This window comes from Gymnogyps californianus, chromosome 5 (assembly GCF_018139145.2).
Source record: "Gymnogyps californianus isolate 813 chromosome 5, ASM1813914v2, whole genome shotgun sequence".
NCBI lineage: Eukaryota > Metazoa > Chordata > Aves > Accipitriformes > Cathartidae > Gymnogyps > Gymnogyps californianus.
The window spans coordinates 8,963,212-8,982,436 of record NC_059475.1 but is presented as its reverse complement, the minus strand read 5'-3'; the positions used below and the strand labels follow the sequence as shown (position 1 = coordinate 8,982,436).

Below are 19,225 nucleotides of genomic sequence, written 5' to 3'. Positions count from 1 at the left end.
GAGAGGGCAAAAAGTTCCGGACCGCCTGGGTCTGGGCACAGGCAAAACAGACGCTGTCCCTGAACTGCCATCTCTCCGGCCATTGCTTTCAGCTGGGCACCGAGGCCCGGACGCGGGCGCCCGGTTTGCGGGGCGTGGGGTGATTTACCCCGGAATCGGGATCTCCGGGGAAAAGGCGAACAAACGTCCCCTGCACGGAGGGAGCAGCTTCTCTCGGCATGCCGGGGCGCTTCCGAGGGGACCTGCTGCCAGCGCTCCCGGCCTGGGCTAGAAAAGTGCGAGGCGGGAGATTTTTCTCTCTCCCTGGTGCTGGCTAGAAGGGAACGGCTGCGGAAAGTAGCGCTGGCCGTTTCCCAAAAGTCCCCAGCCCGTCCCGGGGTAGAAGGGTCCGGGCTTCCCTCCTCCTTCTCGGGCTGCACCGCTGAGGGTTTCTCCCGGGACATCCCCGGGACATGCCCGCCCTGTTCGCGCCGGGCTCGCTCCGTGCCCCGCACGGCTGAGGTGGCCCGGGAAGGCGTAGGTGCCGGTGCACGGCGCCGGTGCACGGCGCTGCGCAGGGCTGAGCTGGCAGCCCCGGAGCCCCCCCCGGCCGAGCACTGCTTTCCCCAGCCTCGCTGCAGGCGCTGTCGGCAGCTGCGGGGAGGGAGGATGCGCTGATGGCCAAGGGGTCTTCTTGTTTCACCGCTGGGAAGTGCGAGAGGCGAAGATTTGGAAGGGCTTCGGCAGTTCTTCCTCCCAGGTGGAATAACGCAGACCTAAACGATCAAGAAAACATCTTTCCCTTTCAAGAAGATTTATCAAGCTAGGCTTTTTCAAGAAAAGAAAAAAAAACCGCACTAGTTCGAAAAATAGTCCGCTGCGGGGAAGGCTTTTTCTGTTCGTACCAAGGGCGGTCTAGTTTTCACGGGAAATTAAATACTCTGCTTAGGCTGGCCAGAGACTTCTGTTTCTGTACGTACGTTGTCGGTTTTAGAGCCGGAGATGAAAGGGACCAACATCAGGTGTCGGCCCGTCACAGAAATGAGCAAATCCAGCAGCAGCCCCTCTCCCGATTCTGCATCTCCCCGCGGCCCCGCAAGACCCCCGCGGGTGCAGGGGCAGGGGGTGACTGCGGCGGGCGGGGAGCCCCGGTGCGGTCAGAGAGCGGGAGCAGAGCGGGAACAAGCGCCTGGGGCCGGCGGTGTCAGCAGGGGCAGCGCACTCCCCCCCCCCCCCGGGCATGGGCTGCGTTCACAAATGCCGTCCGAGAGTGGTTCAGTTTTGTGTGTACTCATAAGAGGCGGCAGGTCCTGTAAACATAGACGATCTTTAATATCGGCAAACATAATCAACAAATCTGTCGCTCTTACGTCACACGTAGATTTCCGTAATAAATAGATTTACGCGTCAAAAGCGAGATTTTAAAAGGGAATTCTCTTAAGATAGTTTGTGAAAAATAAAGCCGTTTCACTAATAACAAAACTCGACGGTTTTGGTTAAAGAGTTTAAAGAGAAAATGAAATTATACTTGGCTACTCTAATAGCGAGCTATTTTAATTTCTTTTGTTGTAGCATTTACCCTTTGAATTTTAAAACATCGTTTCAAGATTGGCGATGATTGCGGTAACCTGTAATGCCGCGGGGGGAAGGAAATACCGAAGTGTAAATTGTCACCCGGAAGACACGGGGCTCGGTCTTTCCAGCGGCAGGTAAAGGTTCATGGCGTTTCTTTTATTATTTTAGCTGCAAAGGGAGGGTGAGGCGGCCGGGGAGGGTGCGGGCTGTGCGCTGCTGGGTGCGCGCCGAGCGACGGCCCCAGCGGCGGATTCGGTGCCGCGGTTTTAACAGCGGCCGGTGAAGATGCGCAAGGGACAGGGCCCGCGGGTCGCGGTGCTTCCCCCGCGTGCTCTGCCTTTGGGAGTGCGCTGCATCGGGCCGCAGCTCCCAGGAGCTGTCCCACGCGTGCTCGTAGAAGCTAACCCCCCCCCCCCCATCCACTCGGGTGATTATTAATTAGTACTTTTGAAGGAAGACGGCAGGATCCCTCTTCTCGCGTTTGGCGAGAGCGTCTCCCGCGGGGGAGGCTACGGGCTCGCCTCTGCCCCGGGTCCCGGCAGGCGCCTGGCCGCGGCGGGTACCGCCACGTCCCGCGGGGCTCTGCCGCCCGCCCCGGGGCTTCCTGCCGGTCCCGCACCACCGAAATCATGGCATCCCTCGCTGCCAGGGCCGACCCGAAACCCGCCGTGTTGCCTGGAAGGACCGTCCGGGGATAACGTATAAGATGCCATCGGGGGCTCTCCCGCCGCCGCCCCCGGGATGCACGCTGAGGAGCTGCCGTCCACGAGGCTGAGGAGGGAAGAGAGAGTCCGGGGCTCCCCAGGAGCAGTGCCAGGTGAATCTCCCAAATGCAAGTGACTTACAGCGCTGCGATCCGACCCCGCCTGCCCAGCCACTTCCTTCCCTCTCACACATGGGCAGGTCGGAGGGACGGGGCTGGGACCGGGCCCACGCCGGCGCCGGTCCCCTTGCAAAGGGCGCCCTGCCCTCCCCTCCCCTCGGTACCGTGGCACGGCCGCCTCTACGCGACGTGCCGCGCCGGGACAGGGAGCGCCCGGTGTGCGGGGGCGGGGGTCCGGGCAGGCAGCCCGGACCCCGCAGGAGCTCAGGGAGACGCGGGTTCCTCCCATAGCGGGAGAGGTACCTGAAAAGACACTTTCCCCTCGCAGGGCCGGGGTCCGCCCGCCCCGGGCTGGGTCGCTTCCCCAGGCTCCCGCAAGGGCGGAGGCTTCTCCGCGCGGTCCCCAGGGCCTGCGACCCCGCCGCCCTCGGGAGTCCCCACGGACATGCACAGAGCTGGCGGGGCAAGTCATCCCGCACGTACTTACTGGCCACCTGGATCCCTCTAACAGTCTCGCAAGTCTCTCCTAAAGCGAAGGGACGTTAGGGTGAGATTTAGTGGCGCTTGCACCAGAAGAAGGGTGGGAGTGATGTGTAGGGGAGATATATTCTCCCACAGTAACCTCTCCCCCTCCATCCCCGGCTCTCCTTCTCTCCCCCCTCCCCCCGCGTGTCTGGTCCGGCTGGGTTCAGCAGAGCGGGCTGTGGGCAGCCCCTCGGCGGAGGTTGTGTGAATGGACGATCGGCGTGGCTGACTCCTCCTCCCCTGCAAGCGCCTCTATTTGAGCTTTGCAAAGTTGAGGGTGAGCAGGCATCCGAGGTGAGGCGTGCGAGGCGGCTATGCCCCCCTAGCACGGACAGACGGACACAGGCAGGCAGGCAGGCAGACAGACACGCACACACGCGGACGCACAGACACACGCACACCCCGCCCTGCCCTGCGCTGCGAGCGGGTGCAAGCCCGGAGGCGATCCTGGAGAACAACCTTTCCCTGTCGCTGTTGCCGGCTCCCGCAGGGCTGGACCCGGGGAGCTGCGTCGCGGAGCAAACTTCCCCCAAAGGGCTGAGCTCGCCAGCCTGGTGCCTGCAGCCGGAGCCGGCCTCCGGCTTAGCGGGCAGGGGCCAGGTGTCCTGGAACAAGTGCGGCCCGGGGGGAGACTGGCTGCCCGGCGGCAGGCAGAAGGTCTGCGAGCAGATGGGCTCCGACGTCCGAGACCTCAACGCGCTGCTGCCCTCCGTGCCCTCCCTGCCGGGCAACAGCAACTGCACCATGCCGGTGAGCAGCGCGGCGCAGTGGGCTCCCGTCCTGGACTTCCCCCCGGGGGCCTCCTACGGCTCGCTGGGGCCGCACTCCTTCATCAAGCAGGAGCCGAGCTGGAACGGGTCGGACCCGCACGAGGAGCAATACCTGAGCGCCTTCACCGTCCACTTCTCCGGCCAGTTCACGGGCACGGCCGGGGCTTGCCGCTACGGGCCCTTCGGCGCCCCGCCGCCCAGCCAGCCGCCCTCCGGCCAGGCTAGGATGTTCCCCAACGGGCCCTACCTGCCCAACTGCTTGGAGAGCCAGCAAGCGATCCGCAACCAGGGTAAGGGCAGCGCTGCCGGGCGCCCCGGGCTCGGGGGGCGGCCCCCGGAGGCGTCCGCTTAGCCTCGCCGGGCCGCGCTTGATGTAAACACCAAGCCCAGCCTTTCTCCGCAGCAGCCGGGCAGCCCTTCCGTGCCTCCTTTCTGTCCCTGTGCGGCAGCCACGTCGCTCCGGGGAGCTTTAGGAGTTGCTTGCCCCCAGCCCTCCTGTGGGGCAGCGGGCTGCGGCGGGCGGCTCTGCCAGGCGGGCTGGAGCCCCCCCGCCCCCCGCCCCGGGCTGGAGCAGCCTCTCGCCTCGCAAAGGTTTGTTCGGGCAGGGACGGCGCAAGTCCTGGAATGGAGATGGGGCCGGTGCCCCGAGACAATTCCCTCTACAAATCGTGGGGGGAGGGCGGGGGTGTACCTCCAGACCTCCTCCTGAATCCGACAACCGCTGTTCGCACGTTAGTGTTTTCAAGCCCCTTGTCGAATTAACCTGGGGAGCTCCGAATGCCCCCAGGCCGGGGTACACAAACAGAGGCGCCTCGTAGTTTCTTTTCAGCATCTCCGTGGCCAGGACAGGCTGGTCTTTGCACCGCCCTGAGAAATTCCCGTGCGCTGCACGGCCGGGCGATGGGTCATCCCCTGCGTGTGGCACTGGGATCGTCATCTAATCGTTTTTCTTCCAGTGGCTGCACTATAAACATCTGCTGGTGCAAACGCGAGGAAGAAGGGAAGGGGGGCGAGCGTGCGGAGAGCTTGGCCGAGACCTCTCGCTTCTTGTTCCCCCTCGTTCAGCTGGCCGCGGAGGCGCGGGTTGTCGAGCGCCTGCTCCGCACTCCCCGGCCCCGGGCGAGGAGCCGGGGGAGTCTGGCCGAGGGGGGGGGTCGGGCAGTCGCGGTCCGGAGACTCGGGGGATGGGGGAGCGGCAGCGGCGGAGGGTGCGCGGCCCCGCCGGAGCGGGACGACTCGCCGGGGTCTCGCCGCTTTTGGCGCGGGGTCGTCCGCGCCCAGCCCGCGGCTCAGGCTTGCTGTGCGCTGCGGGGGCAACCACGTACCCACAGAGAGGGGCTGGGGTCGACCGCCCCGGGAGGACCCGGGCGATTCGGGCTGTCCCCGGCTCTCTGGCGGCTGGCGAAGGGAGGCAGGGCGAGGGGCCAGAGCGGAGGCCGAGGCCGGGCGGGTGCGCTCTGTGCTAGCTGCCGAGGGGTGGCCCGAGGCCGGCGAGGCGGCCCGAGGCGACGTTTGAAGTGAGGAGAGGCGATGGCGGCAGAGTGGAAGTGGTTGTTCAGCAGCGGGGTCGGGCACGGGCCTCCCCCGGGCAGTGCCGGGTCGCAGACCCGGTGCCACGGCTCCGCTGCCTTCGCCCCCCGGCCCCTGCCCCCGCGGCGCTGGGCTCTAACGTCAGAAACCGCAGAGCGGGGCGCCAGGGCCGTGCCGCCGAGCCCGGCTGGGAAAGATGGGCAGCATCCCTGGAGCTCCGGGAGAGGCTCGGCCGCGCCGGGCCGGGCCGGCGGCGAGGCCCCGGGGCCGCTGCGCGCCCCGCGGGGGCCCCAGGCTCCGAGCGGCGGAACCCGGCGGCGAGCGGCCTGCGATCATCCCCCAGCACAGAGCACGCCGGGCCAGGGAGCTCTGCCGGGGATTCGTTTAAGACATCTGAAATGATTTTAGACGTCCGAGAGGATTTGTAATCGCTAGGCCGAAATAGCGACGAGAAGGTGGAGAGGAGCGTGAGGGAAATAAACTCGGCCCTGGGTGGGTGAGCGGGTGGGCGAGAGACAAAATAGCTGCGATCCGCCGCCATCCAGTCGTCTGAGTTTAACCACCTCGAAGAGAAACGGAGCCTTTAACGCACTAAAACACGGAGCCCGTATTGGGCTTTTACTCGGTCTCCGGCGCTCTGCGGGCCGTGCTCGGTCTGCGGCACCACAAGCCCTGCACACACACACACACACACCTGTGCGTGCCCGGAGAGCCGGGGCCCGGCGGCCTTACATCTCTGCACCACCCCGGCCCCGGTCGGGTGGATCGAGGCCCTGCAAGAGCCGGGAGGAAGGCGCCGTCCCGGGGAGCAGGGGCCGTGTCCCGGCTCCCTCCCGTGCTCCGCCGGGCCTTGCGGCCTCGCCACAGGGCCGCTCTCTGCGCCCGCGGGGGGGGGGGTGTCCCTTCAGCTCGGGGCTGCCTCCCCGCACGGGCAGCACTGGGGCTTAGCCACAACTATTTTCGGCGACACGCAGCGAGATCCTTCGGCAAGGAGGAATTCGACAAGGGGTGTTTGCTTTTTTTTTTTTTTTTTTTCACCCTCGTGGATGGATGAAATGTTCTTGCTTTGGCTCTCCTCAAGGTTGAACTCCTGGGTTTTTTTTAGCCGGTTCCTCCGACCGTGGGAAAGACGCTACCTTGGCTCTGCGATGACATTGCTGCCAAGTCTGGGATGGGGTGGGGGTTAGGAAACTAAGGCTTTGAAACCTCTGCCCAATTTTCCTCTTCTCATTCGCCTGTCTCTTTCATCCAGCTGGGCTCCTCCAACAGCTGGATGCCTCCAGCGGGCCCCGTTCTCCAGCAGATGTACAACTTTCAATTATTTTCAGCACATTTTAATCAGGCCTGGCTCTGATAACGCCCTAATTAAAGAGACCTCAGTATCAGCAGCTCGGTTCAGAACTCAGCTTTCTTATCACATTCCTGAAGCTTTGGGTCAGGCAACACCGGAAAATGCGGCCAAAACCTCGTTCTGCTCCGAGCTGAGTTTTGAAGGTCACCGAAAGTCTGCGCCGGGCCAAAAGTAACGTAGAAAGTGTCAGTGTTTTCTGAAAGTTAAAAAAGAGGCAGAGGGAAATGGGGAAAAGGGAGTTGAAGGTTGAGCCTCTAGCCTGAGGGCTAAGGGAGGAGATAAGGAGCGAGAAACAGCTGTGGGATGGGAGCCCGTAAGGTACCGGCCTGTCAACGCTGCTCGCATCGCCGCGAAAGGAGCTCTGCTCCTTGGGCGAGGGGGATGTGAGAGAGATTTGGCCGGGGACGAGTCAGTCCCACTTCTGTCCCATCCCCGCAGTCTCAGGGCCGGCTTAAAATCATCGCGAAGGTGAAGGTTTCAAAGTCGTCTGGATTTTTTTTTTATCCTCCCCATTGCCCCCTTCATTTCTCCCGCGCAACCCCGCAGGTCAATTAAGTCCTGTAATGTCGCTGGATCCAGGCTCTCTGCAGAGAAAATAAAATGGAGAATCAACAACCCGTTCCCTTTGTTGCCTCTCCATTTTATTCTCTCTGAAACCCTCTGTGGTTATCGATCGGCGGTGGTGAAGCAGAGACCTGCACAGCACCGAGCACTCGGCACCGAGGGGCGCTGAGAGCAGAGCCTGAAAGCCCCAAGTGTTCCCTCTCAACTAACAAAATCACCCTCCGGCCACACGCCAGATCCAGACAGGGCTGTGGAGGATGCCCGTGCTGGAATAAGCGGGTTAAGAGAGAGGGGTGTGAGGGAGGGAGTGCTCGTCGTCCGTTTGGTTTCTTTTCCCAGCCCGCGTCGGACTTTTTGTTTTGTTTTGTTTTTTTGGAAGAGTGACTCCCGGAGGAGCTTGGTTCTCGGGGTAAATGCTGATGAGCCGAGAAGCCTCTGAGATAATATTACTTTGTAATTACTTTTTTAGCTGAAGTTGTTTAGCCAGCTCCAAGTCATTAATGAAAGTTGGTGTCCAAGCACCTGATTTACGATTTCGTGTCGGCCCGGGGTCAGCAGAGGTGGTCTCTTTCCATCTGAATCTGCTCGGTGTAGGAAACAAAATAGGCTGTTTATTATTTTGGAGAGCAATTTTCGCTGAAAGGAGGAGTTTTATTTTTGCATGTAACATTCCGCCTCTTTATTGCAGACTCTTCATAAAGCTGCTCTTAAAAAAAAAAAAAGAAAGAAAGATTAAAGGGTAAATTCTAAATTGGAAACGGCAGAGGAGTACACTGAGCAGATGGGAATCTTCCTCTTTAATATGAGCAACAATTAATGAAAACATCCTTTTTATTACCGAAGCCGATCTGTTCCCTTTAAACATGAACGAGGCTTCCGACTTTCCGCCCCTCGGAGCGGGCTGCCCGGCTCGCCTCTCCCCGCGGCGGGGGGGTCCCACGGGGGTCCCGCCCGCACCGCCCTGCGCCCGCAGCCTTGCGAAGTGCGTGTGCTGGGGAGGGGGGGTGCGGTGGGAGAGTGAACGAAGGGGCACAGCCTTGCTGTGTCTTTTTTCCCCACCGTGGGCAGCAGCACCGGGGGAAGATCAACACGCTGCAACGAGCGCGAAGTATTTCGGCAGCCTGCGGCAGTGCCGTGGGTGCGTGGCGGTGGGAGCCTGCGGCGCTCGGCCGGGCGTGGGCTCCTCTCGCTCGACGCCTGCTCGGAGAGGCTTCGCGGGAAGCTGGTGGCCGAGCGGGCTCAAGGCTCCTCCTAACCCCGCTGTGGTCTCTTCGGCAGGTTACAGCACCGTGGCGTTTGACGGAACCCCGAGCTATGGCCACACGCCCTCTCACCACGCCGCTCAGTTTACAAACCACTCCTTCAAACACGAGGACCCCATCAGCCAGCAGCCCTCGCTAGGTAATTTCAGCCTCCGCGGGGTGCGACGGCTCCAAGGGCGCTGGCGGGGGGCCGGCCGGCAATCCGGAGTGGCTCCGGAGTCACGCCGCTGCCCCTCCGCGGGCCTGGCACAGAGCTAGAGCTGCCCAAACGCTGGAGGACGGGGCCCTGCAGCCCCCTCTGCAGCGCAGGGCGGGGGGCGAACGGCCGGTCGCCGCAGGGATTAACTCTTTGCCGCTTTTTCCGCAGGGGACCAGCAGTACTCGGTGCCTCCCCCGGTGTACGGCTGTCACACCCCCACCGACAGCTGCACGGGCAGTCAGGCCCTGCTCCTCCGGACCCCCTACAACAGGTACCTCCGCCGGCAGGGAGCTTTGCCTTGCCTCCTTTTGCGCGGGTTGTTGCTCGGATGTGGTCTCTGCCCCGCATGCCGTTCAAACAGCTTTCTCCTTTCTGCAAGGAAACAGATTTATTTTTTCCTTTCTCCAAAGAAAAAAAGATTCACACGTTAAAAAACCAAACCAAACCAAACCAAAACCCAACCAACCAACCAAAAAAATAAAACCCCAAACCCCCCACAAAACCAAAAAAGACGCTGCACCCTCTGGCCTGGGCCCCGCCGTGTCTCAGAGCTTTCCCGGGCCGCCTCGCCCTCCCGGGCCGGGGTTTGCGGGGGGTGGCGGCACCGCTCGGCGCTGGCCGAGCATCCCCCGCGGGGCTCGGGCACCGTACTGCCGGCTCGGGGGGCCGCTCTCCGGCGGCAGGTGCCGGCCGCCGCTGGGAAGCGGGAGCCGGGCTGCCCGGCCTCCTTGGAGCACGCCTGTCCCGGAGCCCGCTGGTGCGAAGGTTTTGGGATTTGCCCTCATCCGCGCCGGGGGGAAGTGCCCGGGGCAGCCTAGCAGAGCCCCAGGCTGCAGGGCTCCGCCGGAGGAGCCCGGCCCAAACCCTGCCCCAGAGCATCCCCTCACTGCCCGAGGCAGGCGCGGTCCCCGCCACCCCCGCCCTACACCCATCCCCTCCGCCTCGCCTCAGGCTGCGGAGCGGAGGCGGCTCGCTCCGGCGACAGGATCCGACCCGCAAGGCGCAGCGGTCGGCGCGGCCCTGCCCCTGCCCCTTCTCCCCGCTCCCGGGGCTGGGAGTCTCCGCTGCCGCTCTTCCCCAAGGCCGGGAAGATGTGGGAGCGCTCGCTGGTGAGCAGCAGCGGTGGGCAGAGCGTGGCACAGGGATCGAGCAGGCGATTAAAACTCAGCTCCGTCCAGGGGCTTCGTCTTGCAGTGCAAGAGCCCTTCCGATGGCTCCCAGGAGCGACGGGGACTGGCCTGCAGGGAGGTTATTTATTGAAAACGGGGCAATAAACCTATCGGATTTCCTTGCCGGGAGAAAGGTGCACCTGGAGCTTTGCTGCAAGCACGAATTCTCTTTGCCAACAGACGGGTCAGTTGCAAGCGCGGCTTCCCGTTTTCTTCCGTCTGGCATGGGGGCTGGGCGTGTCTCTTGCAGTTTTACAACGTGTTTAGTGAGCAAAGAAGTTCCCCAAAATTTATTCTTCAACTTTTTGTGAACTTGGAGCCAGTCCCGTATCTTGGAGTTGCTAAGTAACTCTCGCACACAAAACAATATGCCTCCGCGAAGGAAGCCGCGAGCGGCTCCTCTTGTAGGCCGGTTATATCATCTCTGATTAATCAACACTGGACGTGGGACAACAAAATTCTGTCACTTCCAGAAGCCACTTCGCTAACGAACGTGAGTTGACGTCAAGGGAAGGAGGGAATGAGGTAATGAAGGAAGGAAAGAAGCCTATCCAGAGAGATTAGCTTGCAGAATAATTGGCGGGGCGAACTCCTGTGCTGAAGTGACAGAGATTGCTCGCCTCGCAGGGAAATCTATAAATATGGTTTGTCGGGAGGCTCGGGGAGGGCAGCTCCGAGCCGCCGCGGGCAGCCGCCGCTCTCCCCAGCCCCGCCGGGCCTCGGAGCTCGCCCTCGCCGCCCCGTGCCCCGCTCCCGTGTCGGCGGGCAGCACCGCGGTCACTCCCTACTGCGGCGTTTGTACTCGTTTGTACGTTTAGTGGAGCGAGCCCAGTCCTGGGAGGTGTGATTCCGATAGGAAACCGCTGCTGGTGCCGAGAGCTCTCTCCTCCATGTGCCTCTACCGAGGCAGCATCGGGGAGGCGGTGAGCACTGCCTGGCATCGCCCTAACGCGGCCGCCTCCCGCCCAGCGCTTCGGGACCCGGACCCTGGCGCGAGTGGGCAGCGCTCCGCTACGGGGCCGATTTCTTCCCGACCTTAGCCTTGATCCTGCTCTGCTCCCTGGGAGGTTTACTGCTTACTTCGGTAGGATAAGGATTTAAGCCCTGAAACCTCACACGAGCCAATACTGATGTGTGGGAGTGTAAGTCAGGGCAGAACTTGTTCCATGTGGAGGGCAGCTCCGGTTGTACAAAGCCTGCTCCAGCACCTAAGCCCAAACAGGCGGGTAAGCTCGGTACGGCCTCCCCTTGTCCTCTCCTGCACGTGTTCAAAAGCATCTGGAAAAAACGATTTTCCTACTACACAAGTGCTCCTCCTCGAAAGTGTTGTCAACAAAGTGGGTGACTAGTTATCGTGCAGAAACTCACGGGCGTGGCTCATTAGCCACGTTTCCAACAGCCTGAAAACCCACCGCACTGTCTTGGCCAATATTCATATTGATCTGGCGGAATCTCTATTATTTTTTTTTTTTAAGACCGTATTTATTCCGTACCTCCTTTGCGAAGATTTATTTTGCTTTTCGCAGTTCAGGTCGAGTTTGCCAGCTCTGCTTTGACAACTGATGGCTCGGCTGCCGCATCTGAGCGACGGGGCTGGCAGGGATGGGGCGGTGAGGCTGTCCGCGGCCATGCCCATGCCCGCTGCGCGCCTCCGTGCGCACATGGCGACCGTTGCGCGGAGCGCGCAGCGAGCACGCAGGGGATGGTGCTCGTCCTCGGCGTGACGGGGTTCGTCGCGTCTGTCGCTCCTCGCCCTGGCTGAGGACAGCAGGCGCTCCCGTTCGCCTTTAGCAGTGGGGAGGGGGCAGTGTGGCGGAAGGCACCGAGCTCGGGAACGGGAGCTGTTGCCTCTTTCCCCGGCGGGATGGGACGGCCGGTGTTTGCCCCGCACCGCCTCTCCTTTGCGCCTCCCCGGGACGCTCGCGTAGCGCACGGGCGTCGTTTGCGGTCCCTCGGCCTCCCGCCGGCCGAGGCTTCGGGTCCGCCCGGCCTTACACCCGCCCGCTGGGTCCCGCCGGGCCCCATCCCTCCGTCATCCCCCGTCTCGGATCTCCGCTGCGCCGCAACGAGACCCAAGGGGTAATTCTTCGGGGAGCAGAGGTGGAGCAAGAAAGCAGCCGCGAGGGGATGCAGGAGTGAACCACTCCACCTGATGCTCTCTCTTCCCCCTCCTCCTCATCTCACCAGCTGGGTGCAGGAGACCGCCATGAAGCCGCTACCGGCTTCCCCGCTCTCCGCGGAGCGCGGCCGCGGCCCCGGCCCGCGGGGAGCCGCGCCGGGTCGCGAACGGGCGTGAGCGGCAGGGTCCTTCGGCCAGGAGAGCTCCCGGCCTGGCTGGTGCCAGCCCCTCTGCAGTGCGGAGGGGTACTCGGGCGGGCCGAGGGCTGAAGAGCGTTGCCTTCCCTCCCGTACCAAGGCAAAGCAGTCGGGAAGGCGACAGCTTGACAGAAATGGTTAAAAGATCGTAATTCTTATACTGGAAGCAAAAGTATCTCTGAAATCTCTCGCCTCGGCAACTACTCGCTCTCTGTTTATAGCGCAGCCCGCTCCTCTGCCAAGGAATACTGCGCTTGTTGTTGATAGCTGGACATGGATGACAAACCCGCACAGATTGCGAGTGTGCATTAGATGACTAGCATTTGTGGGTCCATTAAAATGGTGAAGTGAACTTTTCTACCTCGCGCTATTTAATGTAGTAAACATGCTCGATGTTGAAAATTTACTGTGAGTCACACTTACAAAGACTTTAAAAGTGGAGGAGTCTCGGTTCAGATTATAGCTCTTTCTGTGCAGAGGTCAAGAACTCGGTAATACTGCAATGCAGGCCAAAACAAACTCTATATGATCTACTACTGGTTTCCTTTTAAGTTCCCTTTTTGCTCAGCGTTGACTTCCTTTTATTCCACTCCAACTTACATTAATCCCCGTTGTAGAAATGTTCCCCCCCTTCCTCTCGTTTCTCTTTAAAAGCATCTCTGTAATGAAAATAAGTTATTTTTAGTGTCTTCTTTGTGGCCGTTTGGATGGCCAAGGATTCAGATTGGAATCAGTGCAGGCGTGTCCCCGGAGACCCCGCTTTCCTTCGCATCGTTCAAACCTCATCCAAAGCCGAGATTTTGAGAGGAGCTGTTAATTCCATGAGATCATCTCACGGTACTGTCAATAATAAACCGTGGCGGGGCGTAAATGGAGTTAGGGATCTCCTGTTCTCTGTCACATGTCAGATGCGAGATGTTTAATCCTGTGTCGATGCCCGGTGGCCCTCGGGCAAACGGCGGCCGGCACGGCCGTTCCTGCCTCCGGGCTTGCCGGGGCGCGGAGCCCGGCGGTGCCCACCTGCCTCCCGCCCCCGGGGCCGCTTTCGCATCATTTAGCCAAAGCTGGGGCAATCCCGGGTTTTTCGAGGTGTAAACCTCGCAGGGTCGTGGGCTCAGCATCTCCACAGAAAAGAAATTTCTCCCCTTGGCCACTGACGGCACCAGAGATCACACAGACCCCCTCCGCAGCCCATGTGAGGGGTGTGGGGGTGCCCCTCCGTGGGCACCCCGGTGCCGGGGCATAGCCCACCCGGGCCGTGCCGAGACACCGCAGCGCATCCCGCGGGAATCCACTCTCAGGGCTTCAAGTCAAACGTTTCCTTCCCCCCGAATCGCGCAGCTGAAACATGCCCCCGCTCGGCTCCGGCGCCGGGGGGCGGCCAGGGCTGGCGTGGGGCGCCGAGCCCGGCTGGCGTGGGGTGCCGAGCCCGGCCTGGCGTGGGGCGCCGAGACGGGCTGGCGTGGGGCGCCGAGCCGGGCCTGGCGTGGGGTGTCGAGCCGGGCTGGCGGGGGTGCCGAGCCGGGCTGGCGTGCGGTGCCAAGCCGGGCTGGCGTGGCGTTCCGAGCCCGGGCGCCTGCTTCCCCCGGCGCTCATTCCCCCGGCTCCTGCCCCACCGAAACTGCAGCAGGAGGGCAAGGAAGGGGGCGAGGGCTGCGGGTCTCTGCTGGGGCCGCCCCGAGCCAGAGGGACCGACTGCGGCAGAGCGGGATTTAGCAGAAAGAGCGGAGTTTCCCTCGCCCTGCTTCTCCGAGTGCTTTACAGGACGCCCAGCCCGCCCGAAAGCCACTCCGGGCTCCCTTCAAAGGCTGAAGCCAGCTCGGGCTCCGCCGTTAAGCTGTTGTCGGAGCTGCAAACCCAGGAGCGAAGCGCGGCTGTAAATCGGGGAGGGCAGGAGGGAGCTTTAGACGGGGAGGCGAAGCCGGTGAGCTGCGGCTTCGCCTCGCAGCCGGACATCGCGCTGGTTTCGGAGCGGTTTGTTTTGGACGCTGTCACCCAAAGGCGGCATGCAATACAGTGGCTGCGAGCTAGTGACAAGATGAATAAGTGTATTGCTTTATGAAAAAGCAAAGGAGGGGAAAAAGTGGATATTGTGGGGGAGGCTCTTATAAATGAACTGTCAAGCGAAAGAAAGTTAAAGGGAAATCTCCTGCTGTAAATGCATCGGGCGGGCACTTCTAATAAAAATCAGGGTCCTGGAGGAATTAATTACAGCAGCATTACAGGAAGAATTCGTGGAATTGCAAAACGTAGTTGGCACAGACCAGCACGGACTGCTATTGCAAATGGGGAAACTGCAGGAGAGTTTAACAATTCCTGAGCTGATATGCAGGACATTGTAGTAGCATAATAGCACTTCAGACACACTAATGAATAATAGTGTCCAGTGATACTGACAAATGATATTACGCATACTTCGAGATTGAAGTCACTTAATTTGTTTTTATATGCAAAAGCTTCCCACTGGAATCTGACTTTTTTAGGTCGCTTCTACCTGCCACGAAGAAAAAAAATAAGAAAAAGAATACCCTCTTCTAATAACAGAATTATATAAATTCACCGCGTAAGTCCAGCGAATTTAGGTGTAATTAATCAACAGGGAGACTTGCGTTTATTGTGAGCGGCTGTTCCCCGGCATCAATCACAGAGCCCGGCTGAAAGGCCCGGGGGCTCCCGCCTCGCTCCCCCCCCGCGGCTCGCCGGGGCGAGGCTGCGCGGCGGCGGGGAGCTGCGCTTTGAGGGGGAGCCCGGCGCGGGGGAGCCCCCGCAGCCTGCCCCGCGGGCAGCATGCCACGGGCGACGGCACCTCTTCGGCCTCGCCGGCATCGCGGGGAGCTCTTCGCCGGCGGGCGGGGGGGGGGCCCGGCCGGGCGAGGCTCCGCGGCGGCAGCGGCCCCGGGGCCGCCCCTGCCCGCCGAGCGCCGCCGCGTCCCGCTGTCGTTTACCGCGGCCGCGCTGAACGTCGCGGCCGCGCTGCGCGGGTTTGCCGCTTCGAAGTGGAAAGCGATGATCGGGAAACCGCGGTCTGCAGCAGCCGCCCGGGGTGCCTTCGCTGTGTACCGGCGGGGAAGGAGCATATTCCAGCGGTGAGCTGCGTTTATCGCTCAGCCACTCCATTTTTCTCCTGCTTGTCAAGCCCCTCTATGTAGTAACATCCATCATGAGTCACGATAGCTGCTTCACTTCATTAACCACGTGGTCTCTCACACTCCTGGTTAAAACAGTTAACAGATTTGCCTTTTTAAAACAAATAATCTGCTTCGTTAGCCCGCCAGGCTGCCTATATTCGTTTCATTAATTTCAATGTGTCAATATCGGATATTACTGTTCTGTAAGGAAAAAGTTTTATGTCTCCACTTCCAGCTATTTACAAATTGACAGGCTTGCAGATTCAAAGAGACTTTTCAATCCATAGCCGTTCTTTTCTTTTATTTCCTTTGCTTTTAAAAAAAATTCCTAATGCATCGATAAAAGGGATTATATAAAATAAATTAACTTTCTACTGTTATATATTTAAAAACAATAACAAAGAAGATGTTGCTATCTTGACGTATTGGTTTTTATTTGATCGCTGTAATTTTAGTTCTAATTCTACATATTTTCACAACAGTGACAATTTATACCAAATGACCTCACAGCTTGAATGCATGACATGGAATCAAATGAACTTGGGATCCACACTGAAGGGGTAAGGTGCTTTATTCTTTTCTAATCTTTTGCCCTAGTTCAGTTGTATTACTGAGCTAACTTTATCTGGTATGTTACGACTTGAATCCGGTCACGAGCACGAAAAAATCCTGACCAGTTCCGACAGTGGCCCATCATCTGGCTACAGCTTACCGTGTTTTAACAAATACTTGTAAGAACCGAAGTTAAGTGTTAGGGTGCTGGCCGGTCCAGGCTTCTTAAGTCAAGCAGCAGGTACTTAAAAAGCGCCGTTCTCCGGCGGCAGGCTGCGGCCGCTCTGCTCTGCCCCGCGGGGCTCCACGCCAGCCGAGGGCAGCGCGGCCGCGGGGCTCCGCCGGGGCCGGGCCGGGGGGTCCCCGGGCAGGGCTGGGTCCCGGGGCCGGTCCCGGCGGGGCAGCTGCGGCCCCTCCGCGTTCTCCTCCTCGAGCTGTCGCCCCTTCCTACCATCCCTCTTCCCTTTCCCTCCCTTCGCCAGGCCCTGCGTCCTGTGTCCCGGCCCTGCCGCCTCCCGGCTTCCTTCCTCCCGGCCATTGTCGCCCTCCCACCTGCCGGGAAGAGGCTCCGGCCCGCCTCCCCCGCGGGGCTTCCTGCCGCTGGGCGGGCAGGAAGGCCCCGAGGCGCCGCGGGGCCCCGCCGGGGTGGCGGCCGCTGGGGGGGGGGGAGGGGCAGCGCTCCCGGCCCCCGCCCGCCCCGGCCTGGGCGGGCATCTCCCCCGCCGGGCCTCCCCCAGCCGGCACCCGGCCTGCCGCTGTCCCGGGCGCGGCCCTGGGGGCGAGGACGGGGTGGTGGGGGAGGAAAGGGAGAAGGAGTCAGCGAGGCGGCCCGAAGCTCTCGGTGCCAGTGCCGGGCTAGTCGGCAGCCTGTGCCCGCTGCTTCTGGTAGGCCTGCTCCGGGTTAGCTGTCCTCTAACGCACCCAGGGGAGCATGAGGTAGGACCGAGACCCGCTAGGTTGGTGCACTGCTGCACATTCACCTTGTTTCGTCTACGATCACTACCGTGAGCAAAAGAGCCACCTTTTGATCTTAGCCAAGATAAAGCCAAAGATTGCCTGCTCTGCTCTGAGTAGATAATTGGTTATGAAAACTCCCCTACTGAAGGTAGGTATCACCAACTTGCTTTGAGATGTTCTCAGTGTCTAAGCGTGTGCAGTCTCAAGTGAACAACACAAGTCTAGAAAAGCCCGCATAGATCTATGCTTTCATGTAGTTGTCCGTAAATGTGAAAACCTTCTTCAGAATGGACTTTGTGTACAGTGCTGTAGGGTGATAAAGGAAAAAATATTATGGGTCTGCTTCTAGCTCATTCACAAGTGGTGTTTGAAGGTTAGAAGGAGAAGATAGTAGCATAGTAAACTATCTGTATTGAAATGAACGAGAGAATTGAGCCTGAAGAGATCCGTCAAGGAGCTCTCTGGTGGTTAGAGAAGATCCCCAAATCCTACAGTTGTGTACAGTTCAGTGTCTTTGCTCCCAATCTTCTCTTTTTAAAGGTTATTTCCTACTTTTTTTTCCTCATAAGTGTTTTTTATTTCCTCTTTAAAGTGTACCCTTTAAAGATCAGTCATTGCAATATTAGACACTGTTTTGTCTCTTCTGAAGAAAATATCCTGCAAAATGGAGAAACACATCAACCTTGACCGAGGTCCAAGTTATTAAAGCAAGGAAGAGGTTATTCTTTGGGGAACTCAGTGAAAAAAAAAATAAGACACAATAGAAATATTAAAGGAGTACTGAACAAAATAAATGGCTTCTTACTTGTCCAGGAGTCAGACTGTTAGCAGTGTAAAGTATGTGACCTAGGATGCATGAAAGGGGGGAAAAAAGAAATCAAGATGAATGATCTACGGTAAAACAAAGCTGAAAGTTTTGGTATAGGCCAAGATTGTAGAATCTGTGGAAAATCAGTGCTAGACATAGCCTCATCACTGGTAATATGAGCCAAAATAGTTATCTGTCTTTTCTGGCTGAGAGTTACAATACACAGTACCTCCAATCTCAGTTGCCATGAACATAAGGTATTCTTCCCAAGATTTACATCTTTAAAATATATGAACTGTTCATAAGTGATTCCCAGGCGGTTAGTATTTCAGATGCTTTTCTCAATCTTGTAATTTAAGAATTTTGGAATCAGTCTTTCTGTTGAAATATGGAGCTTCTAGATTCTGTCCAACGATGACAGTCCTTGTTTAGCTCCTTGCCTTGAGTTCTCCTCAGCACTTCTTCCTGGCTTCAATAAGACTTTTGCACATCATAAGAAGGAAGAAAACATTACCAGTAAGTTCTGCAAATAGTTAGAGAACTCAACAATTATGTAAAACTTATGGGTCATACACTTTATACTTGACAGTAGACCAGTTCAGTAGCTTGCTTTCTGGGTTCGTGTTCAGCATAAGTTTAATATACTGAAATGAAGCTGTTGCTGTGCATTTCAGGTAGAGTTAGTTAGCAGCTTCTATGCTTAAGTTATCTAGCAGTTTATCTGAGAGCATTCTGGCTTTAGCTGTTTACATTCTTGCCAATATTTGACTGACCAGCTCCAGAATCTCCTCATTCCAGATTAAAAGTTTGAAATTTGGCAAGGAATACTGTGAGGTGGCCAAAGCCATGTCCTTTTCGGTCATTGTGAAAATCGTTCCCGTTGAGTTGCAAGCTTATCAACAGTCCTGTTTGTGTGGGATCAGCAGCAAGAGCCTGGCATCTAAACTATCGAATTATTTTATCTGCTCAGAGCCTGCTTCAGCCTATGACTTTAAGGCCTTAGGAGACTTTTTTTCCCAAATTTTTTTTCCTCACTGGATATTTTAATGTCAGATATTGGAACTGAGGGCAAGAAGTTTCTTCATCTTGGTGGGTTTTCGTCTTTGCTTTCAGTAGGTGTAAGCATTAGGGAACTGCCTAAGGCATGGCCTGAGTGACAAGCAGAGGTGGGCGGTAAAAGGTATGGAATAGAGTGCCTGGCCAGCCATTGCTAAGTGGTGGAGAGAGACACGTAAGGTGAACAGAGATGTTGTCTTCTGGCAGAGTACAACAACGTGATAGACTGGCAGGGGAAGGGGAGAGAGGTGTAAATGGGGAAGCAGATAGAAAAGGCTGCAGCCATGAATTCTGGGTGTTTCTACTTGCTGGCAAACCAAAAGGAGGTCTGATGGCCCAAACTGAGCTTCTCTGGAAGGAGTTGTCCCTGGAGAAGATAACAACCCACTACTGCTACCGTATAGTCTAAGTGACTTGAATCTGTGTTGTAGATTTTCACTTAGAATGCCAAAGACAGAGCTCAAGTTGTGCTTGTAACTCGTGTGAGGGAAGAACAGTGCCTTGTGAGCTAGTCTGTTGATTATGTGTTGCCTGTTTGTCCAGGGACTTCTCTGTCACCTTCTGAACTTTGGGTAGGCAAGGGGGAGGGCTGTCACACAAACTGGCAGCTTCAAGGATCTGAGAGGAAAGCTTCATGGTTAAGGTAGTGAACATCTCTGTG

The 19,225-nt window shown here is 58.6% G+C and overlaps 1 protein-coding gene across 2 annotated transcripts in view; it reads left to right on the top strand.

Moving 5' to 3' along the window:
• The first annotated feature begins 2,295 nt into the window (after positions 1-2,295).
• WT1 (WT1 transcription factor) overlaps positions 2,296-19,225 on the top strand; it is a 37,869-nt gene continuing 20,939 nt past the window's right edge. Inside the window, exons 1-4 of one of the 2 annotated variants that reach the window (XM_050897648.1) lie at positions 2,296-2,371; positions 8,396-8,518; positions 8,747-8,849; positions 15,674-15,751. In XM_050897648.1, coding sequence (XP_050753605.1) covers positions 2,296-2,371; positions 8,396-8,518; positions 8,747-8,849; positions 15,674-15,751 — 380 coding nt within the window. Of the gene's footprint in view, positions 2,372-3,514; positions 3,963-8,395; positions 8,519-8,746; positions 8,850-15,673; positions 15,752-19,225 lie in introns of those variants that run through there. The other variant, XM_050897647.1, reaches the window with a different exon arrangement.